The 25,149-nt window shown below is 40.2% G+C and overlaps 1 protein-coding gene across 2 annotated transcripts in view; it reads right to left on the bottom strand.

Moving 5' to 3' along the window:
- Positions 1 to 2,467: 2,467 nt before the first annotated feature.
- Positions 2,468 to 25,149, bottom strand: part of kdsr (3-ketodihydrosphingosine reductase) — a 50,328-nt gene continuing 27,646 nt past the window's right edge. For both annotated transcript variants that reach the window (XM_048522659.2, XM_048522651.2), the window contains 2 exons: positions 21,115 to 21,216; positions 2,468 to 12,751 (listed from right to left, as the gene is read on the bottom strand). In XM_048522659.2, the coding sequence (XP_048378616.1) occupies positions 12,632 to 12,751; positions 21,115 to 21,216 (222 nt within the window). In that variant the 3' untranslated portion in view covers positions 2,468 to 12,631. The remainder of the gene's footprint in view (positions 12,752 to 21,114; positions 21,217 to 25,149) is intronic.

Genomic DNA, 25,149 nt, shown 5'->3' with positions numbered 1-25,149 from the left:
TCTGCACGCCCGCTAATGTGGAAGGTTTTCTTGGGGCCTGGGATGAAGGTGAGGGGGGAGGTGTAGAGGCAGTGTAGCACCTGCTGCGGTTGCAGGGAAAAGTGCTGGGGGTGGTGGGGCTAGTAGGGAGCGGAGAGCGGATGAGGGAGTTCACAGAGAGATCTGCCTTTTGGAGGGACCGCTAAGGGTGGGGAGGGAAAAATATCCTTAGTCGTGGGGTCAGATTGCAGGTGGAGAATGATGCATTGAATCCGGAGGTTGATGGGGTGATAGAATTCCCCTTGTCCTCGCCTAGCTTTGTTGTTATTGGGGGGAGGGGTTGTGAGGGCTGAGGTGCAGAAAATGCAAGAGATGCAGTCGAGGTTATTTGTGACTACTGTGGAGGGGAAATTGCGGTCCTTGAAAAATAAGGCCATCTGAGATGTCTGGGAATGGAATGTCTCACCTAGGGAGCAGATGCGAAGGAATTGGGAACAGGGGATAGCATTCTTGCAGGAAGGTGGGTGAGAGGTCGTGTATTCTGGGTAGCTATAAGAGTCGGTGGGCTCGAAATTGATATCAGTTTCCATGTGTTTACCAGAAACGGAGACAGAGAGGTCCAGGAAGGAAAGAGGTATCAGAGATGGTCCAGGTGAATTTAAGGTTGGGGTGCAAGGTGTTAGTAAAGTGGATGAACTGTTCGAGCTCCTTTTGGGAGCACGAGGCAATGCCGATACAGTCATCGATGTAATGGAGGTGGTGGTGGGGGATGGTGCCAGTGCCTTATTGAGGTTACACAGTAGTTTTGATTGTTCCCCATTGCTTCACCATTCCCACAAAAATCCACTTCTTTGAAGCTCTTCCCCAGACTGGAGGTGCCCATTTTACCCAGGACTCAAAGTAGTGAATGAATAAGGCAAGTTGCGGTTGTAAATGAGATGTAGACACATGGAAATGAAGTCACCACTCATTGCTGAGACTGAAGTCACGATTTCACAGTCAAGGTGCAAATTGACAATTTTTCTGTTGTTATATTTTTTTCCTCTATTTTCCAAACTCTCTCACCATTAATCAGGCCATGCCAGAGAAGAGAAAATTCTGTCCAATTTTTTTTCCCCGTTTTCAAGGTGATAGAAGTGGATTTAATGATAGTGAAAGGGGAACTGTTTAAATCTTGAAGGAGAGAAAACTGGAAAATTATGAATGGGATAATGAACAGTTCTTTCAAAGACTTGGCTCATTATGCCGAATGGCTTTCAGTGCTGTATCATTTTATGAATCTGTTTATGGCCAGTTAGCTTCTGTAGGAAGTTTCTGATAGCAGTCAGTATAATCTATTACACAGGCAAGTTTGAGGTACAAAAACTAATATACACTATTGACTTGATCAAAATAAAAACAGGGACTACTGCATTCAATCGAGTATTTTAATAGCTAGGATTTCTATGAATGGAAACAGTTTTAAAAAGGGACCAAACAGTGACTTAAAGTGGCCACAGGGATCAGCTGATCCACATATTTTGTCCAAGTTTTTTGAAACTGGGGTATATTACATTAAAGATAATGAGGTCATCAGATCCCAAGGGAAGTGTGGAAAAATAATCTCTTATTTTGATGTACAAGATTAAGAATCTTCACGTTAGAGACAAAACATTGTATGCAATTGCCGAGCCTGGAGAGTTTAATCTCAGCAGACAATACATGAACAGCTGCTATTTCAAAGACTCAGTGGTACATTAAGAGAAATTGGAATTAAGTCTGAGAAGGATCCCTTTCTTAGCAAAACTATCTGGCTTGACAGCACTGAGTGGAAAGCAGCAGCATTCAAGAGCTTTAAAGATAACTGCAAAACATGCAGTTCATATGTACTTCATTCCCCAAGAACACAAAATTACTCTAAACTAGGTATTATTTTATCTTTGTTTTATACTGGAAACTATCCCTTTCTCAATGTGTCCAAGTGATTGTGCGAAGGCTATAAGCTTAATGCTAACATACTAACCCTGAAAAAAAAAACTTGCTCTTTTTCAAAACAAAAAGAGCTTTATGACTGGCTCCTTGCAGCTTACGGTAAAAAATTACTTAACTACATTCGAATTGAAGATTCAGAGCTGGGTGGTAAAAAAAAAACTTAAAACTCGCGACCATTCAGGAAATTTTTTTAAAAAGTGGACCCGTTCACTTTTTCTCACCTGGGTTGGAACAACATCAGTAAAAACATTTATGCTGCATCCTGATTGAAATTTGTACTAATTGTTTGATATTAAGAACAACGTATCATTCTGATAAAAACCGAAAGAACTGTGGATGCTATAAATCAGGAACACAAAGTTGCTGGAAAAGCTCAGCAGGTCTGGCAGCAACTGTGAAGAAAAAAAAGTTAACATTTTGGGTCCGGTGACTCTTCCTCAGAACATTGAGGATTGGTTTTCAAGGATGAAATGAGATGCTGCTTTTGATTAAAGTTTTATTAGACCACAACTCAGAATTAAGAATAAGATAGATTTATTGAACAACGAACAGGCAAATGAAAGTTAAACACAAATAACAATACCCTGTACACATTCTGCAAATGATGTGAGATAGTGGGTTCAAGAGAGATAAACAAATCCGACCATAGGATGTCTATTAATATTTCCTAATTAACCTATATTGTAGTGCTAATCCATTTGTTAAACGTCTTAGTCAAGAACTTATCTAGGATTTATTGACAGCAAATACCATAAAATTGCTGGTATGTCTTGAAGACTCAATTGCTTCCAGTATTATTCATGGATGGTAGAAAAATTAATTTTGGAAATAAACTCCTGCATTATCCAAACAGCATGAGTTTAAAAAAGGAGTTGAAATTGCATATACTACTGTACAGTGAACAGTCAAGGTATGATTTACTTTCTCATCAAAACAAACCATACAAGTAGTAAATATTTGAAACAGATATAAGAGCAACAACTCAGTCTCTTAAATATGAAAATAGTTTGGGTAGGGCAGTTACTACCAAGATTGAAAGATGCTACAAATTGCTGAAAGCTTTTTCTTAAAATAGCAATAGTAACCAAATGTGACTTGCTTTATATTGAAATAGTGCACCAAATTAATAAGTAAGTGGAAAGCTACATTAGATTTAACCAGGTGTTGTAGCCGAGCAAAGCAATTAAAACAAGCCCTCCTTCTTCATTCATATTTCAATGTGGTTCAAAATGACGGGCACATCATCTTTGGAGATTCAACACCAGACTATCACAGAGTACCAAAATGATTGTCTCCCTATCACATTTGGTACCTAGACAGCCTCGTGAGCAACATAAAAGGAAGCCTCTGAAACAAATCACCTATGCCAGTAAAATAAAGAATCAGAATGCAAGGTCGAGATGAAAAATTGAGTTCCTAGCTTTATAATCTGTGCAAAACCAATGTGAATTCTACACTATTAGATGGTGACAAAAAGGGCTATATTTTTCCATGAAAAAACCTTCCTTCTGCAACATTTTGCTTTAGCCTGCAAAACACGCAGGGTTTATATTCTTCACCCCTTCTTCCACACAACTCCAAGAAAATGAACATGTATGCAAGTAAACTCAAATGTATTTTACAGGTAGGTGCAAAATTACTTCAAAACATACAAACCAAAACAATATAACTGCTAGTGGGTTAGACTATAAATTAGGATAGTTTTTGAATAAAAGTGGTTTTACTTTTCAAACAAGAAGACCAAAAAGATCTGTGCAGGCAAACCACAATATGTGTTTTAATATAATTTCAGGTGCATGATTTGATGCATATTTATTCTCCAGAGCTAGTGTTAAAACAAAAACCACAGAGCAATGTTAAATTCTGCATCCTTCTCAAAATGTTTATTATTAAAAAATGGAGAAAAAGGAAAACAAAGTATACAGAAAATGACAAATAAATAATTTCAAAATGCATCGTTCAACTGGGATTCAAGGATATTGTTTGTTGCACAATATTCAAATTCCTAGAATAAGACGATAACCAGAAAACAAATGGTTCCAAATTCTATTAGGGTTGGTAACATCCATCACAGCCACAATACAAGATGGAGAGAACCTTATTTTAGTTATCAGTAATTTGCTCAACAATCTTAGGCACCTTCATTTCAGGTGTGATTTGGGAATAGTTGCAGAGAAAGAAGAATCACCAAACACTGCCCTACCATTCGTACTGGCATTTTTATGGGAATGCTTTTTCAATATCTATACCACAATTACCAGAAACAGAAACGTTGAAATGTTCAGTCAACCATGCAATGGACAAGGAACAATTAATTTAGTTAACATACAACTAATGCAGTTAATTTTTTAAAAAAAATGACATACTTAATGAGTTAAGAGGAATTAAAATTAGATCTAAGTGTTAAAATTCCTGTTATGACCAGAGATCAGGCAGACTGTAAAATTTAAAAGACCTTGCTTGGCAATAATTGAGCCTCATCACATTGGTAAAAATGTACTCGTATTGGAAGGGATAAGCACTGATTGTTCTGGTACAGTTAATCAAACTTCAGTAAAGAATAGCAATTTCATTCCACACACTTTATGCTGTGGTGTTCAGCAAACTCAATATGGCACAGATGATCATTGGAAGTTGCTGCCCAATTTACACTTCAAGAACAGTGAATGCTGTTAGCCTTACCTTTACTTCTACTCACCATCTTGGCCAAAATCATATCTATAATTTCTATTATGTAAAATTTAAGAAACCAGATAATGGGAAGCAGATAGAAGTAATAACTATATGCTAGTACATCATCTTATCATAAATAGTTAGGAACTGGAGTAAGAGATTTCAGAAGTTGCATTCCCATGTTGTCAATTAAAGCTGAGAAAAATTTAAGAGGCAATCCGATAGCCATTTTAAGATCAAGGAAGATAAGAAGGTTGGAAAGCTAATGTCTGGAAAACCAAAAAGGTACATAATGAGAATCAAAAATGGGCCATTAGAATGTGGAATTTGCAGCTGCAACATTTGTTGAATCAAAGTTCGTAGATTTCTTTACTCATTAATTATTTGTTTGATAAAGGCAGTTTATTAAATAGAGGTACTGGAAGCAGTATAAGTAGATTACGCAGTTCATGCGGAGAAAAACATAGGCAAAACCTAATAGGTGAAATAATTCTTTGTGCTGTAAAATTCTATGAAGTTATCACTTTGTTTGGAAAGGATACAAGTATTCATCCAGAATCACCAAGAGCTTTCAAACCATCATCCATTGTATATCAAGCATCATGCAGCTGGTAAACCGATGATATTCTCACATTCTTGCTTAACCAACTTATTTTCTAGACAAATAGTCTGACTTGAAAATATCTCACAGCTCTCAATAAGAGGATTGCTAGACACCAAAAAAAACACTACTTGTGGCACAACAAGATCAAATAGCTAGGTAATCTTCAGTTAAGTGCTAAATGATGTGAACTCATTTCTAAGGCAAGGTATTAAAACTCATTGCACCAAAGAGGAACTTTTTATCATTATCTTGATCATTAAAACGTTTCAGAGACTGCAAATGAAATCTCAGCTCAGGTAAACTATTGGAATCTGTGAAAACAATTGTCTAGCCCAACATGCAACTAAACCAGACTATAACCTATGCACAACCTTGGGTTTTTTTTTATATTTATTCACGGGACGAGGATGTCACTGGCTAGGCCACATTTATTGCCCATTCTCAATTGCCCAGAGGGCAATTAAGAGTCACCCACATTGCTGTGGGTCTGGAGTCACATGTAGGCCAGACCAGTCAACGGTGGCAGTCTCCTTCCTTAGAAGGCTTTAGTCAACTGATGGGTTTTTCTGACAATCGACAATGGATTCACGGTTATCATTAGATTGTTAATTCCAGATATTTATTGAATTCAAATTCCATCATCTGCTGCAGCGGGATTCAAACCCAGGTCCCCAGAACACTATCTGGGTCTCTGGATTAACAGTCCAGCGATATTACCCCTAAGCCATCGCCTCCCCTCGTGCAGGTTCATAGTCCTGTGAGATGGAGGCACAGGTGGACAGGGTGGCAAAGGCAAATTTTGGTATCAGAAATAGCGAGAGCTACAGATGCTTCCTCACTCTCCACGGGAGTTGTACCGGAAGACTGGAGGGAGGCAAATGTTGTTCCTCTTTTCAAGGGAATAGGGAAATCCCTGGAAATTACAGATCAGTCAGTCTTACGTCTGTGGTCAGCAAGGTTTTGGAAAGAATTCTGAGGGATAGGATTTATGACTATTTGGAAAAGCATAGCGTGATTAAAGGGAATCAGCATGGCTTTGAGAGGGGCAGGTCATGCCTTACAAATCTTACTGAGTTCTTTGAGGAAGTCACGAGACAGGTTGACAAGCGTTGAGCAGTGGATGTGGTGTACATGGACTTCAGCAAGGCATTTGATAAGGTTCCCCACGGCAGGCTCATTCATAAAATCAGGAGGTAATGGGATACAGAGTGATTTGGCTGTCTGGATTCAGAATTGGTTGGTTGACAGGAGGCAGAGAGTGATTGTAGATGATAAGCATTCTGCCTGGAGTTCAGTGCTGAGTGGTGTCCCGCAGGGCTCTGTTCTTAGGCCTCTGCTGTTTGTAGTTTTTATAAATGACTTGGATGAGGAGGTTGAGGGGTGGGTTTACATGTTTGCTGATGACACAAAGGTTGGAGTGCCATTGATAGTATCAAGGGCTATTGCAGGCTTCAGCGAGACATTGACAGAACGCAGAACTGGGCTGAGAAATGGCAGATGGAGTTTAACCTGGATAAATGCGAAGCGATGCATTTTGGAAGGTCAAACTTAAATGCTGAATATAGGATTAAAGGCAGGATTCTCGGCAGTATGGAGGAACAGCGGGATCTTGGTGTACAAGTGCATAGCTCCCTCAAAGTTGCCACCCAGGTGGATATGGTTGTTAAGAAAGCATATGGTGTTTTGGCTTTCATTAACAGGGGGATCGAGTTTAAGAGCTGCGAGGTTATGCTGCAGCTCTACAAAACCCTGGTGAGGTTGACTGAGCTCAGACTTTTATTTTTGGATTAGGAATATTCCATGGCACAACATTGTGGGCCGAAAGGCCTGTACTGTGCTGTACTTTTCTATGTTCTATAACAAAGTGTGGGGGCTGGAGAAACAGAGCAGGCCAAGCCGCATTTTAGGAGCACGAAAGTTGACGTTTCAGGCCTAGACCCTTCATCAGTAAAGGGGGATGGGGAGAGGATTCTGAAATAAATAGGGAGGGGGGGGGGCAGACTGAAGATAGATAGAGGAGAAGATAGGTGCAGAGGAGAGTATGGGTGGGGAGGTAGGGAGGGGATAGGTCAGTCCGGGGAGGATGGACAAGTCAAGGGGGCGGGATGAGGTTAGTAGGTAGGAAGTGGAAGTGCGGCTTGAGCTGGGAGGTGCAGATAGGTGAGAGGAAGAACAGGTTAGGCAGGCGGGGACAAGCTGGTACTTGCCTTTATTGGTCTGTGTATTGAGTATAGAATTTGGGATGTCATGTTGTGACTGTACAGGACATTGGTTAGGCCATTTTTGGAATGATGTGTTCAATACTGGTCTCCCTGATATAGAAAGATGTTGTTAAACCTGATAGGGCAAAGAAAAGATTTACAACGATGATGCCAGGGTTGGAAGATTTGAGCTTCAGGGACAGGCTGAATTAGCTGGGGCTATTTTCCCAGGAGTGGAGGTTGAGGGGTAACCTTATTGAGGTTTATAAAATCATTAGGACATTGGAAGGGTGATTAGCTGAGGTCTTTTTCCCCCCCAAGGTAGGGGAGTCAAAAACTAGAGGTCATAGGTTAAAGTGAGAGGGGAAAATAATAAACAGGGACCTAAAGAGCAATCTTTTCATGCAGAGGATGGTGCAAGTACAGAATTAGCTGCCAAAGGAAGTGGTAGAGACTGGTACAAATACAGCATTTAAAAGGCATCTGGATGGGTACACAAATAGGAAGGGTTTAGAGGGATATGGGCCAAATGCTGGTAAATGGGACTAGATTAATTTAGGACATCTGGGTGGCATGGGCCAAGGGGTCTGTTTCTATGCCATAATAAAACATGGAAGACAAAGTTGTAAGGTCCATCCAACAAACTACTCTCACTATCCAGAAAATAAACAGCAGAGGGAATAATATTTACTGAATATCAGTCAAAACGTTACAGGCAAATTGAGATAATAGATTTATTTTTAATAATGAATATTTTCTCAGGTCTTTCTAATGGATCCACATCCCATTTAACACTACCATTTTCACAAATGAATTATCATTCATTCAATGGGTTTAGCATTGGATTCTAAACATTATTAGACAATAATGCATTATTTATAGTGAATCCAATTCCAGATGCAAATATACAATTCAAGCAGGACGAATTTGAAATGGGCACTTCCATTTTCTGAAAAAAAGTCAGGTAGGAGTCATGACAGCTGTGTATTTAAAAACTTTGGGAATATTAGATTAGATTACCTACAGTGTGGAAACAGGCCCTTCGACCCAACAAGTCCACACCGCCCCTCGAAGCGGCCCATCCAGACCCATCCCCCCCTATAACCCACACATCCCTGAACACTACGGGCAATTTTTTGCACAGCCAATACACCTAGCCTGCACATCTTTGGACTGTAGGAAGAAACTGGAGTACCCAGAGGAAACCCATGCAGATACAGGGAGAATGTGCAAACTCCACACAGACAGTCGCCCAAGCCTGGAATCGAACCCGGGTCCCTGGCACTGTGAAGCTGCAGTGCTAACCATTGAGCCACCGTGCTTCCCCCACCATAAAAATAGTTTCTCTTTTGGGTTGACATCTCAAATAAAAATATAGCATTCAAATTACAACTAGGTCACCTGCAAGACTAGCAAGCCTGTATATTTTGTTTTATTTATTTCCCCACATGCACCTGCAATCCTAGAGCTAACTCATGGTGGGGTGGTAAAATAAACATTCCAGCTAACATTGCACCAAAATTTGCAAATTTTGGTGCAATCAAGTTATTACGCCAACATTTTAACAAGAAGTTGATTTAGTACAAGGTAAAGTCTACTAATACTGACCATCATGGTCCAGCTGAGCGAGTTCCAACGAGTCTCTAATCACGTTAAAAAAAGCATATCATTCACTGCTGGACTGCCAAAGCCAAACAGTTCTACATCAGAAATCAGAGTTGTTGTCTAGAATAGTGACATTGAAACACGTGAAACCTCTATAAATAGTCGCACTCCTTGGAACCCTCGGTCCTAATGTGATCAAAAGAAAAACTGTACAGAATCTTTAAGAAATCATTACAATGCAAGTAACAGATCACTGTCAAACAACACAGAAACTAAAGAACTTAAATCACACCAGGGACAGTGTTGAAATCACAAACTTAGGTCTGAAAACTATATGCAGGTCGTGAAAAAGGTCTCAAAGTTATTTCAAGTTGATGCTATGTCTAGACTGGGAAAATATTTATTAAATGGCGCAGATCAAATGAATTGGTCTGTCTAAACAAGAAAGAAGACAGCCCCTTAAAGATAGAGGTTGGCTCAGGAGTGTTAAACCTCAGGAGAGTGGAGAGATCCTGAATGAATATTACTGTGGGGAAAGAAATGGAGGATAAAAGGACTTGAGAAAATAAATCTTGATGTTTGAAAAACAGTTCACGTAAGAGGAAGTGCTGCAGGTCTTTGAAGACATAAAGGTGACTAAATCTCTAGAATCTGTTCAAGTGTATCCCAGGATGATATGGGAAGTTAAAGAAATTGTGGGCCCTAGTAGGAATATTTGTATCATCTATAACCACAGGTGAGGTGAGCTGCTGGGGGACTAGACAGTGGCTAACGTTGGTGTCTTTACTTAACAAAGGCTGAAAGGAGAAGGCTGGGAACTATAGTTTTGAGAGCCTGACACCAGCGGTGTTGGGCAAGTTGTCGGAGGTGACTGAGGGATAGGATTTACACGCATTTGGAGAGACAAAGACTGATTAGGGGTAACCAGAATGGCTTTGTGCAAGGGAAATCGTGTCTCACAAACTTGATTGAGTTTTTTTGAGAAAGTAACCAAAAAGATAGAGGAGGGCAGAGCGTTAGACATTGTTTGACAGTAGGAGTTGGACAGTGGTGGCAGCGGGTTGTTTTCTGGTCTAGAGGCCTGTGACCAGTGGTGTTCCACGGGTACACTTTTGTTGTATCATTTATATAAACAATTTGGATAAGAAGAAGCATGGTTAGTAAGTTTGCAGATGACAAAAATGGGTGGTATAAAGGCCAGTCAAGGGAGGTTATCCAAGATTACAAAGAGATCTTGATCAATTGAATCGATGGGCTGAGGAGTGACAGTTGGAGCTCAATTTGCATAAATGTGAGATATTGCATATTTTGGTAAAACCAAAAAGCGCAGGACATATACAATTAACAGCAGGGCCCTGGGTAGTGCTGTAATAAACAAACACCTTGGGGTTCAGGTACAAGAGTTCTTTGAAATTTGCATCACAGGAGGACAGGTTTAGCACACCTGCCTTCATTGCTCAGATCTTTGAAAACACAAGTTAGGACATCATGTTCCAGCATATTGAAGAGGCCTCTTCTGGAGTACTGTGCGCAGTTCTGGTCAACCTACCATAGGAAGGATATTATTAAATTGGAGAGGGCTCAAACAAGATTTACCAGAATGTTGCCATGAATAGCGGGTTTGCATTTTAATAATAGGCTGGGTCTTCTTTCACTGGAGAGTAGGGGGTTGAGGTGACTTTATAGAGCTTCATAAAGTTATGAGGGGCATAGATAAGGTGGGCAGGAAGGGTCTTTTCCCTAGTTGGGCGAGTTCAGAGCTAGGGGGCATACTTTTAAAGGAGAGAGGAGAAAGTTTAAGGGCATGAGGGGCACTGTTTTTTTTAAACAAAGTATGTGGAATGAACTGCCAGAGGAAGTGGTGGATGCAGATCCAGTTACAACAAGGGATATGAGCCAAACACAGGAAAGTGGGACTAGATTAGTTTGGGAACAGTCCACATAGACTAGTTTTTCTATGTCCATGCTGTATGACTAAATTTCAAATAAATAAGACCATGTCTTGTAGCTCTTTTAAAACACTTTCAAAAAAAAATCAAGATATAATTTTCTTTTCAATAATCACCTGAATTAACTTTAAGATTCAACAGGATATCAGCTTTAGTTCAGTGATTATACTCATCTCACCAGGTCAAAAGCTTGCAAGTTTCAACTGCAAAGACTTGCAATATAAAGCCTAGATAGACACAAGTGCAGTTTTACCATACTGCTGGAGATGTCATCTTTCAAAGGAAATGTTAGGCTAAGGCTCCATGAACACTGTCCAGGGAATGCAAAGGTCTAATAGCAGCATTTATACAGGGTAACACTTTCTAGTACCTTAGCCATTGTTTGTTTCCCCCATTTTCCCTTTAAGTTGTGCAATTAACTTAATTCAAGTACATAGTTGCATGAAACAAATTACAGCAAATTGCCCATACCCTAACAAATGCCCACCCCAAAGACATAATGCATCATTAACCAGTTGTCTGGTTATTTCTCATTAAATGTGCATGTTCACAAACGGTCTGTAGTATTTCCCTACATTGCAAATGTAACAATGCATCAAAAGTATTTAACTTGCAGTAAAGAACTTTGAAATGTTCAGAGGTTGTGAATGCAAATGCAAGTACTTCATTGTGTAAATTATGGTATTATCCATTTTACAATCAGTTTTTTGGTGGATTAACAAGATGTTATGGAAACACACTAGAGATACATACAGAAAACAACAACTGTGGGACTATTAAATACTGAGACTACAGAATCAGTGGTCAACACAAAATGTAAGCAATTTTAAAAAGGAACATATTACTTATTCGGAAATGCCATGCTACATTATAATACAGTTTGACTATTTCACAGAAAGAGTGCAAAGCATTTTATTTAATAGATTATATACCACAATTAAAAATTGCTCATCCAACTCTTTGCAAACGCTAACAAATTGAAATGGAAACTTTGTCCAGTTAGTGTCAAAAGATTATTAACTTAGTGAAGGCTTTAACAGTTTTAAATGAAGACATTCAAAAACAATATTGAGGGTCACATTTAAGTGCTTAGCAACTATCCTATGGAACATTTGGTCAACCTCTGTTACACATACTGTACCCATTAGATCTTTAAACATACCAAAGGATTCAATTTCAAATGGTGCCACCACCAGTGCTGGAGAAACAAGTTAAGGGCAAAAAAAAAACAAATTTCCTCTGCCAATTTGAATGAAACACTAAAAATAAACAAGAGGACATAGGCTAAATGAGGCCTAATTCTCTCATTTAATTTGGATGGGGTGGGGAGAGAAGAGGAATAAATTGAACAATTACAAAAATAGTGCCAGCACAATACATTAAAAAATGCTTCTATGATTTATAGCGTTTCATGTGCACTTCTCCTAATCAATGCTGGTTATAAATTATATTGCAATCTCCATTCAAGGCATCAGAGCCATACTGCTAACATACCACTTGTACCACACAGACCCCACTCCAACCCAAAAGACCTGATGCCACAGAGATAAGGGGTGGAGGGGCAAGAAATAATTAACTGTTCACTGAAACATCTCCTTCAATATTTATCTTTCAAAGTCCGATCCTTAACTTCCAAATTCAAGGCAAGATTAATCCTTCTTTTCCAAGCCTATACACTTTTCTTGCTGTATCATACAACGACGCACAATGCTGTCAAAGCTTCCCAAGTAAAACAGAGCAATTGTGCGGAAAAGGCCCATGGTAACAATCTGGAAAAAAAAGCAGATACATTAAATCAGTGTTGAAAATAATCTTCGTTTTAAACACAAGTTCCATTTCCTCCCCTCAAATTAGTCTTGAAATTGAATTACACTGACTGGTCTGCAGTATGACATACATATTTAACATTTATAATGTTTGTTTACTAAAAAGATTTCACTCTTCAGGAAGATCATTCCAAACATTAAAAACTGCTCATGAAGAAGTGGAGAAGGAAAATAATTGTAAAACAAGTTAATACAGTTAAAATGAGCCAGGTTGAATTTTCAGTCATAGAGATTAAATCAAGACGCAGAATTAGAGTTAAGCTGGTGGTTAAATAAAGCAAGAAAATGCTTCCAGCAGATGCTCACCGAGTACCTTCAAAACAAGAGTGAAAGAGTGTAGACACTAAGAGAATTAGGGATGGGGCAGCAAAAAATAGAACTAATGCTGCAAGTTTAGCCACATCTTCAATTAAAGTCAAGGTCAATGGCATACACGTGTTCCTATTTCCTAACATTCTTCTGCTACAACTGGGTCACATGACACCTATATGTCAAAAGATGAACATCAACAACCAGTAGCTAGCTCATTTAGCCCTTCCACTGGAGAAGCACGCAGAAGGAGCAATAAATTAAGTTTCCCCATTACCACCCATTATTTGTCAACTGGGGAGAAGAATCATTCAGAAATGTCTCCATGTAAATTGTATCCACAGAAAACAAATAAACAAGTTGTAGGCCGGTCAGATTCTTCAGCTTTCTCTGCATTTAATAAGATCATGGCTAAGCTGATTGTAACCTCAAATCCACATTCCCATTTACCTACAATCATTTCACCCCCTTTCTTTTAAAACCAGGAATCTAACCTCCTCTGCCTTAAGAAGATTCAAATTCACTGTTTCCACTGTCTTCTCAGAGAATTCCAAAGAGTCATAACTTGCAGAGAAAATGCAGCTTCATCTGTTTTAAAACTAGTAACCACTTACTGTTAAACAGTGACTCTTCATTCTAAAGTCTCCCACAAAAGGGTACCTCCTTTCTGCCTGACAGGACCCTTCAGAATTTCATGTTTTGATCAAGTTGCCTATTACTCTAAACTACAACCAACATAAGCCTAATTTACCCAACCTTTCCACAGAAAACCTACATATTCCAGGTGTTGGTCCAGTAAACCTCAACTGCTTCCACCACATTTCCATCCAACCTTAAACAGCAGCATCACAGTGAAGCAATCTGGAAAGTATGTCCAAAAGTGATTTGCAGCAAAAGGAAGCAGCTGAATGGGTGAGAAAATTCAGTGAGTATTAAACTATTTCTATCACAGTTTGCAAGGTCTTCATTCTCGGTCTAGAGTTCATAAGGGGAACAGTGCAGAGGTCTAGACTAGACAAAAGAGTCCTAGACTAATTAACAATAGGGATTTTAAGGGCAATCCAAGGGTTTAATTTTAAGAGGTAAACTATGGAAGGACACCTCAAGGTGTGCTTCACCTGCTGAATGTGGGAAGTTGGGCACAGATTCCTTGCCTGGGATCAGAATATGTACAGAAAATGTTTCCAGCTACAGCTCCTGGAAGCCTCAGTATCGGAGCTGGAGTATTGCTTTTAGCACAAAGGTGGTCCCTCCATAGGCAAAGACTGCACAAGTAGGGAAGGAATGGAAAACAAACAAGGTAGACAGTGCAAGAGTCCTTTAGGGCCATTCCCCTGCAAAACGGATATTCTGTTCTGGATATGGTTGGGGGAAATTACCTCAGAAAAGTAGCAACAGTCAAATTTACTGCAATATAGTTGTCTGTGCTGCACAGGACAGTAGAAATAAAATGAGAAAGGGGTATTCAATGGTAAAGGAAATAGGCAGACATTGCTGTAGACGTAAACAAGCTTCCAGGATATTATGTCGCCTTTCAGGTTGCTAGGGCCCAGCAGCTACAGGACATTGTGGGGCTGGAGGGTGAATAGCTAGTGGTCATAGTACACACTGAAAAATGTGTTGCTGGTACCAAAAAAAAGGAAAGATGCCCTAAAATCAGAATACAGAGAATTACAAAACAAGTAGAATCAAAGAGAGTGATTTCAGGATTGCTACCAGTGCCACATAATACAGTAGAAATAGCACAATATAAATCAGATGAATGTGTGAATGGAGTGATGGTGGAAGGAGGTGGTTTCAGATTCCAAGGACAGTGGGGCCAGTCAAGCCAGACCTGGACAGGACCAGATTGGTATTGTGTGCGTGCGCGCACGTGTGGAACGTATTTGCTAGAGCAGTCAGTAAGAGTTTAAAAACAAACCTTAAGGTCTTATATTTAATGCACTGAATATTCTCAAAGTATATGAACTTGTCACACTAACAAATATAAACAAATACAACACAGTTGGGATTACAGAGATGTGGCTGCAGGGTGACCAAGGATGGGAACTAAATATCAAAGCGTATTTTCCTTTAGGAAGCACAAACTAAAAGAAGGTGGTGGGGTTGCTGGTTAAGGAGAACATTAACACAATGATGAGGAAAGATATTATCTCTGCTGAAGTGGAAACTATTATGCTTGAGTTTAGAAACAGCAAGGGACAGGAAAAGATATTGGGACCCTTCCCAGGAAGGGTCACTCAATCCAAAACATCAACTCCGATTTATCTCACAGATGCTATGCATTTCCAGCAATTTTAATTTCTGTAAACAATATGGGGGGTGGGGGGTTGTTTATAGACCTCCAAACTGCAGCAGTAGTTTGTGGAAGGCATAAACAGTAAAAGTACAGCTCTAATTATTGGTAATTCCAATCTAAATATAGATTAGGCAAGTCAAAATCAGCAACAGTATCCTGGAGGAGGAGCTCCTGGGAATTGTATGGGATGGCTTTCTAAATTAATACATTGGAGGAACCAACAAAGGACGAGGTCATCCTCGACTGGATATTTTGTAATGAGAAAGGAATAATTGGCAAATTAGCTGTATGAGGCCCCTTGGAGAACAGTGACCATATGACAAAATTCTTCATCAAGATGAAAACTGACATTTGGTTCTAAGACTAGGGTCTTAAGGTCTAAAGGAAACTACAATGGCATAAGAGCAAGCTTACTACAATAAATCAGGGTACGTTACTTGAAGGGATGACAGCGGAAGGGTTGGTTTAATTTAAAGAGCACACAGAGGAACTCAAATTTGTTCATTCTTGTCTGGCACAAAAAAAAAGTGACCCAACCATGGTCTACAGAATTAACTACTGATAGTACTAGATCCAAGGAAGGGATGTACAAATTGGCCGATAAAAGCAGAACCAAGCACTGGGAACAGATTAGATTTCAGCAAAGGAGTACAAAGGAATGATTAAGAGGAGAAAATAGAGTATAAGAACAGACTTGTGGGATATATACTGATTAGAAAAGCTTCTATAGTATGTGAAAAGAAAGATTAATTAAGATAATCATAGGACCCTTACAGTCAGAAACAGGGGAAACAAGACATTGATGGAGAATAGAAATTAATATTAGTGGGGAAATGGTATTAAGGAAACTGACGGGATTAAAGGCCAATAACGCCATAGAGGCCAAGAACGTAATTATTACAGTTGCTAAAGAGGAGCCAGTGGCTATAGTTTACCTGGATGTTCAGAAAGCTTTTGATAAGGTCCCACATAAGAGATTAGCATTAAAAACGTGTGGGATTAGGGGTAATATACTGACGTAGATAGAGAGTTGACTGACATACAGGAAAGAAAGAGTAGAAATGAACAGTCATTTACCAAGCAGTAGGCAGTGACTAAGTGGGCACCACAGAGATCAGTTCTTGAACCCCAGCTATACATAATGTATAGGAATGATTTATATGATGGAACTAAATGCATTATTTTCAAGTTTGCAGACAAGAAGGCTGGGTGAGAGGGGGAACTGAGAAGATGCAGCAGAAATTATGCAGTTTTGTTTGAGCAAGTGGGCAAATATGTGGCAGATGAAATATTGTGGATAAAATGTAACATCATCCACTTTTGTAGCAATAACTGGAAGGTATATGATCTGAATGTTGTTAGATTGGAAAATGGGGACGTGCACTGACACTTTGGTGTCCTAGTACACCAATCACTTTAAATAACCATGAAAAAGAGGAGCAAGCCATGAAGAATGCCAATTAAATTGCCAACCTTCATAATGAGAGCATTTGAAAATAGGAATGGTGATGCACTGTTGCAACTGTACAAGGCCTTGGCGAGGCCATACTTGAATATCAGTTTTATCTTTCTAAGGAAGGATATTCTGGCTATCAAAGTGCAACAAAAGGTTTACCAGACTAATTTCAGGACTGACATATGAACACAGATCATATCATTTTCAGCTGTATATGCTGGAAGGGAGTCTCACAAAAACTTGTAAACTCTCAGAGGGCTAGACAAAGTAAACATAGGTAGGATGTTGCCAATGACTAGGAAGTCCAGTATCAAGGGCACAGTTTACGGATATACAGTAGGCTATTTAGGATTGAGGATGAGGAGACATTTCTTCACTCAGAGTAGTCAATACTTACCACAGGAAGCAATTGAGGGCCAAAACATTGAATATTTTAAAAGAATTAACATATTGCTCTCAGGGCTTAAGGAATCAAAGGGTTTGGAGGAAAAAGCGAGAGCAGGGTACTGAGTTTAATGGTTAGCCATGGTCACATTGAATAGCAGAAAGTGGCTCAAAAGGCTAAATGACCCATTCCCACTCCGGCATTCTGTGTAGTGTCATCAGTTCCCTAAGTAAATTACAAACTTTTTGTCTTTATATTCAATTCTCTTCACAATAAATGGAAATAAACAATTAGCCTTCCTAATTATTTGCTATACCTGCATTGTTTTTTTAAAACAAAGACAACCAAATTACCCTGATTGCTCACCATTTAGATAAAATGCTTTTTAAACCCCCACTCTTTCTGCAAAATGGATAAATCCACATTTTCCCACATCTTACATTTGCCATTTTGTTGCTAACTGACTAAACATATGCATATCTTTTAAAGCCTCATGATTTATTCACAATACTCTTTCATTATCATCAGCAAATTTAAGAAGCATACCTCCCATCTGTTTATTCGTGGGATTTATTGCAACGCCATTTGTTACATCTTGCCAACTTGAAAAAGACCCATTTAAATCAGCATGGTAAGTCAGCATGGTTAGCCAGCTAATTTCCCATCCATGCCAATATATCCCCAATGTTATGAGCTCCCATTTTCCATAGTAACTTTTGACGTGGTACTTTATCAAAAGCCTGTTAAAAATCTAAGTGCTGTTCAACCACTGGACAGTCTCAAATGGATTAGTTACCAGGATTTCTCTTAACCAAAACATATTGCAATAGGGAAATATTGTGACTATCTTGTTCATGGTATATTTTAATAATTTAGCAGTATTTTTTAGTTCTGGGAAGATAATAAAAGAAAGGCTATTAAAATGTTGTGCTTTACAGACTGCCACAACACTGAAGAAATGGCAATTCAGATGGTGACCCATGTTTGTATTAAAAAGTCAAAATAGAAGAGAGAGTTATGAAACAGTGGGTAGGCTTACTTAGCTAAAGAACTGAAGCCATAATGTCTAGATGATATGCAAAACATTCAGTCCAGCAAGAATATTTTTGTTTGGTGCTTGGAACGGAATTGTTTTAAAGCGTTCAGTAAACACTGCAAGGCTCTGATGAAGGGTCTAGGCCTGAAACGTCAGCTTTTGTGCTCCTGAGATGCTGCTTGGCCTGCTGTGTTCATCCAGCCTCACATTTTATTATCTTGGAATTCTCCAGCATCTGCAGTTCCCATTATCTCTGAAGATTATAACTTTGATTAAATAAATCAAAGCTGCTGTAAGAGTGGGATAATAAGACCTACTTGTGAACCCCTGAGCAGACACACCATCTTGAAAATTGGTAGAGCTTTGGAAGATTCTGGTATCAATTTGTCAAGATAGCTGCTGAAAATGTTAGTTGCAGCTTGGACCTTTTATTGGTTTTTTCACACTGTTTACAGCATAACCCAAACCGGAGTTCATTATTCACTGAGTGGAATTCAAGTGGTACGCAATCTGTTTGCACTTTGGGAGGGAACAGAAGCTGGAGAATTATCTACTTTGAAACTAATGGAAGGATCTACAAATGGTACTCCATGGATTCTTGTGCCAAAGACAGAAACCAGCAGATTAACTGGGAAGCATGAAAAAAATATTCACAAGGGGTTTAAGAGAAATCTACACAGTCAGGAAGTAATAATTTAGGGTTGTATGTTGCAAATGCTAGAGCAGAGGAGAATGAAAACTGACTCTGGCATACATATGGTGGTCTTCCATACAAGTTTAAAAAAAATTAAGATATAATGACATATTGCACTCAGCAAAGTGATGGAAGGAGTCATTGTGACTGCTGTTTGATCATTTTGGCAAAGGAATAACCTGTTTATGAACGCTCAATTTGAGCAAGTTTGAGTTCCAGTGACTCCTAGCATTAATGCATCCTTATTATAAACATGACAAAAAGAGCTGAACCCAAAGATAATGGAACAGTGACTGCCCGTGACATCAAAGCAACATTCGCCTTATTATAGTATAAAGGAGCCCTGGCAAAATGGAAGTCAATAGAGATCAATGGCAAAAAACTTTCCACAGGTTGCAAATATTCTTAGCATTAAAAAAATTGGTTTTGGATGTTGGAGGCCAATCATCTCAGCCATAGGACATCACTGAAAGAGCTCCTCAGGGTAGCGTCCCAGGCCCATCTTCAGCGGCATCATCAATGTCGTTTGCCCTCATCACAAAATCAGAAGTGGAGATATTCACTGATGTTTGAACAACATTCAGCACCATTTGGCACTCCAACAACGCTGAAGCAGTTTATGTTCATATGCAGCAAGGCCTGGGTCAAATCAATGCTTGGACTGGTGAATAGTAAGTAACCTTCACAGCAGACCAGAGGCAGACAATGACCATCTCAAAACAAGAGACAGAAACAATCTCCTCATAGAATAGAATTCTACTACCTTCACATAATGATTGGATTGTGCCAGAGTTGGACTTGACCTGACATAGGAGCAGTGCTCTGAATGCTTGTGATCTCTAATCAACCTGCTGGACTCCAACCCGGAGTAGTGTGACTTCTGACTTAGTCCAATCATTGGCTCTTGACATTTAATGGCATTACCATCTCACTGAATTCCCCACACTCAACATCCTGGAGGTTATCATTGACCACAAACTGAAATGGACTAGCCTTGTAAGTTCAGTAACTAAAAGACTAATTCAGAGGCCTGACATCTTGACATGCGTAACTCATCTCATTTCCCTAATATCTGTCCACCATCTACCACACACAAGTCAGGAATTGGATAGAACACATTCCACTTGGCCATATGGGTGCAGGTCCTAGCCACTCAGGAAGATAGACACCAAACAGGCAATGCAACTGGCTTGATTAGCAATCCATTCATCCCACTACCACCATTGCAGCAGTATGTAACATCTATAAGATGCACTGCAGTGACTCACTGAGGCTCGTCTAAGAGCACCTCTCAAACCTGTGACTTCTGCCACCAAAGTACAGGAGACCAGGTGCATGGGAATGTTCCACCACCCACAAATACCCTTCCAAGTCACAATGCATCCTGAATTAGAATTATACCACCATTCCGTCAGTTTCACTGGATCAAAATCACAGAACTACCTAACACCACTGTTGGCAGGACCATAGAGGCTCAACATCACATTTTCCAGGCAATTATGAATAGGCAGCAAATGCTGTCCCAGCCAGCGGCACTCACTTTCAATGACCCCAAGAAGACAAGAATTATTGGGGGAAAGCAAGTAGTAAATCCAACGACATAGCACACGCAGGAATAAACTATACCGTTAACTTATTTATATTGCTTTATTTAATTGTTCTATATACAATAAAAACTTGTGCTTAGTTTGGAGCTGAATTTTTAAAATTGAGGTGCTTGGATTTCTCTGTAAAAGGTTAATGGTGCTTTGTCTGTAACTAAGTGCTTATTTATTTGAAACACTAGAATTGTAAGTTAATTCTTAATTCGAGAAGGTCCAACTTGTCTTTTGAAATTTTACTTGAAAAGGAAGATGAAGGAACACACTGCAGACCCAGCAAACTTCATTTCTGTGTGTAGCTGAAAGATGTGCAGGATACTAAACTGAGACCTATAAAACCAGCATGATTTCAGAAAACTCACCCAAGACTGCGCTGATCATCAATTTGGGGCAAAAAATAAAAAGTGATTAGTAACATTTATAAAATCTAACTACGTTTAAACAACATGTACAAATATGAAAGAGAAACTTCTCTCTGAATAACTTAGAAATGACAGAACAGCAAAAATTATGAGTATTCACATACCTGCTGAAGACCCTCTGTAATAGTGGTCACAGGAGACATACCACAGGTAAGTGATGATAGCATATACCCATCAGAACCAACTGAGCTGTTAAAGTTTCCTTGCTGGTTAAAGAACAAGATGACAGGGGTGAAAAGAGGCTTAGATTCATTATATTCAATGATAGACATATCTTCTGTGGTAAAATAATTACACACAATACTTTGTACAATGAAAATTAAACTTCCAATATTTGTGCAATCAGGTGACATAGTTGTACAGTTGCAAACATTCTGTGATGTATAGTGTAATGGTTTAGAAATGTGTAAGTGGCATCGTTACTTAACCTAAGATTAGGATTGACACAGCCTGGTTGTAAAGACAGAGGAATATACAGAAGGCAGTGAGCAAGTTCAGATAAATTTGGCTGTGTGAAATGTACCAGGACACTTCCTACTGTTCAGGAAAAATCTGTTTTTGGCAATAAATTTACTCAAGTTCAGACAGATTCACCACATTACCAAAATCACTCAACTCTGTCAATCTTTACAAGATAATTTTGGTTCTTTGGACTTGAGAAATACCAGAAATACCATTTACTTGTCATTAAGTCCAAAAGATTGATAGCTGTTTTTATGGATCAAGTGGCATATTCCACCATTTTAAAGTGCCTTAAAATGCAACCACCGCATTGGATTGGATAAAGCTTCCATTTCTAAAGTATACTAATAAATACTGCTTTTACAACAATCTAGTCATTTATGCAAGTTGTTTCTAAAAGTGATCACAAATTTATAGATTTAATGAATTCTATTTAGGTACATGGCAAGGACGACTCTGGAGATTTGAGGTCAAACTGGAGTCAAACTGTTTCTCTCTCCACAGATGCTGCTAGACCTGCTGAGTTTCTCCAGCATTTTTTGATTGTTTCAGATTTCCAGCATCTGCAGTATTTTGCTTTTGTCTAGCAACATTACAGATCACAGAAGAGTTCCAAATCTCCAATGCACTTTGCGCATAGAATTTTTTTTATTTCACTCCTGAAATGCCTCTAGTATGTCCTCAGTCCTAGACTGCCAGTCAATTAGGTTGTTCGACTTTACATTTCCTACTTATCGTTAAGTGTTTGAAAAATTGATACCTCAACTTTCAAAATTCTAGGGAATGTAACGCAAGATGCATAATTTCTCTTTTCTATTTAAAGTGGTGGAATTCAAGCATCATTCTGGTAAATCTACGGTGCAATCTCTCCAAAGCCAGTATATCCTTCCTAAGCTTTAGCAAACAAATACTCCCAGTATCAGAGATAATGGGAACTGCAGATGCTGGAGAATTCCAAGATAATAAAACGGGAGGCTGGATGAACACAGCAGGCCAAGCAGCATCTCAGGAGCACAAAAGCTGACGTTTCGGGCCTAGACCCTTCATCAGAGAGGGGGATGGGGAGAGGGAGCTGGAATAAATAGGGAGAGAGGGGGAGGCGGACCGAAGATGGAGAGTAAAGAAGATAGGTGGAGAGAGTATAGGTGGGGAGGTAGGGAGGGGATAGGTCAGTCCAGGGAAGACGGACAGGTCAAGGAGGTGGGATGAGGTTAGTAGGTAGCTGGGGGTGCGGCTTGGTGTGGGAGGAAGGGATGGGTGAGAGGAAGAACCGGTTAGGGAGGCAGAGACAGGTTGGACTGGTTTTGGGATGCAGTGGGTGGGGGGGGGGGGGGGGGGGGGGGGGGGGAGAGCTGGGCTGGTTGTGTGGTGCAGTGGGGGGAGGGGACGAACTGGGCTGGTTTAGGGATGCAGTGGGGGAAGGGGAGATTTTGAAACTGGTGAAGTCCACATTGATACCATATGGCTGCAGGGTTCCCAGGCGGAATATGAGTTGCTGTTCCTGCAACCTTCGGGTGGCATCATTGTGGCAGTGCAGGAGGCCCATGATGGACATGTCATCTAGAGAATGGGAGGGGGAGTGGAAATGGTTTGCGACTGGGAGGTGCAGTTGTTTGTTGCGAACTGAGCGGAGGTGTTCTGCAAAGCGGTCTCCAAGCCTCCGCTTGGTTTCCCCAATGTATTTGTTGCGAACTGAGCGGAGGTCCCTCACACCCCGCCCCCGCCACAACCGCCCCAAGAGGATCCCCCTCGTTCTCACACACCACCCTACCAACCTCCGGATACAACGCATCATCCTCCGACACTTCCGCCATTTACAATCCGACCCCACCACCCAAGACATTTTTCCATCCCCTCCCCTGTCTGCTTTCCGGAGAGACCACTCTCTCCGTGACTCCCTTGTTCGCTCCACACTGCCCTCCAACCCCACCACACCCGACACCTTCCCCTGCAACCGCAGGAAATGCTACACTTGTCCCCACACCTCCTCCCTCACCCCTATCGCAGACCCCAAGATGACATTCCACATTAAGCAGAGGTTCACCTGCACATCTGCCAATGTGGTATACTGCATCCATTGTACCCGGTGCGGCTTCCTCTACATTGGGGAAACCAAGCGGAGGCTTGGAGACCGCTTTGCAGAACACCTCCGCTCAGTTTGCAACAAACAACTGCACCTCCCAGTCGCAAACCATTTCCACTCCCCCTCCCATTCTCTAGATGACATGTCCATCATGGGCCTCCTGCACTGCCACAATGATGCCACCCGAAGGTTGCAGGAACAGCAACTCATATTCCGCCTGGGAACCCTGCAGCCATATGGTATCAATGTGGACTTCACCAGTTTCAAAATCTCCCCTTCCCCTACTGCATCCCTAAACCAGCCCAGTTCGACCCCTCCCCCCACTGCACCATACAACCAGCCCAGCTCTTCCCCCCCCACCCACTGCATCCCAAAACCAGTCCAACCTGTCTCTGCCTCCCTAACCGGTTCTTCCTCTCACCCATCCCTTCCTCCCACACCAAGCCGCACCCCCAGCTACCTACTAACCTCATCCCACCTCCTTGACCTGTCCGTCTTCCCTGGACTGACCTATCCCCTCCCTACCTCCCCACCTATACTCTCTCCACCTATCTTCTTTACTCTCCATCTTCGGTCCGCCTCCCCCCCTCTCCCTATTTATTCCAGCTCCCTCTCCCCATCCCCCTCTCTGATGAAGGGTCTAGGCCCGAAACGTCAGCTTTTGTGCTCCTGAGATGCTGCTTGGCCTGCTGTGTTCATCCAGCCTCTCATTTTATTATCTTGGAATACTCCCAGTATCATGTGGTTTAACCACAGCTTTGCACAGCTATATCGTAACATCTATACCCACATATTCTAGCACTCTAGATATAAAGGCCATCATTTCTCTTGTATTTTTGATTTTTTCAGAATAATTCATGACATTTTAAAAATGGTCAGGAGTGAAATAAAAAAAATTCTATGCGCAAAGTGCATTGGAGATTTGGAACTTTACAACTTTTCCTCTCTCTTTACAACCAGGATGTGTCAATCCTAATCTTGGGTTAAGTAAAGATACCACTTACACATTTCTAAATCATACTATACATCACAGAATGTTTGCAACTGTACAATTGTGTCACTTGATTGTACAAATATTGGAAGTTTAATTGCCCTTAAATGCCTTTTCTGAACTCTAGCTTTTCACCATTTACAAAGTCTCCTATTCTGTTTTAGGTCCAAAGTGAATTACTATTTGTGCTTACATTGAAATTGATTTGCTACACTGCTAAATATTCTCTCAAATCTTATCAATATGTCTTCATAATTTTATGTCTCCATGTACATTTCTTACAATGTCGCTGATTTAAGACACTGGAAAACTTTGATGATCGGACAGAAAGCACAATCCAAGTTGTTAATAAACATTGTGAATGGGTGTAGTCCGAGAGATTCCTGCAGGAAACCATTCATTATATTCTACCAACTGACTTCCTATCCATTATCCTAGTCTTCTTGCTATCACTCAGCTAATTTTTTCGCCTGGGAATTAATGTGTCTCAATTATAGGAGTTTCAACATCAGTGCATACAATCTGAGGAACTTCATCAAATGCCTTTTGGAAGTCAATAAATAATATTTATAGGCAGTTCCTTATCCACTATTTTGACTCTTC

Source organism: Stegostoma tigrinum, chromosome 2 (assembly GCF_030684315.1).
Source record: "Stegostoma tigrinum isolate sSteTig4 chromosome 2, sSteTig4.hap1, whole genome shotgun sequence".
NCBI classification, from domain to species: Eukaryota; Metazoa; Chordata; class Chondrichthyes; order Orectolobiformes; family Stegostomatidae; genus Stegostoma; species Stegostoma tigrinum.
Note: the sequence above shows the minus strand (reverse complement) of the source record. Positions and strands in the feature narration are given on the sequence as shown.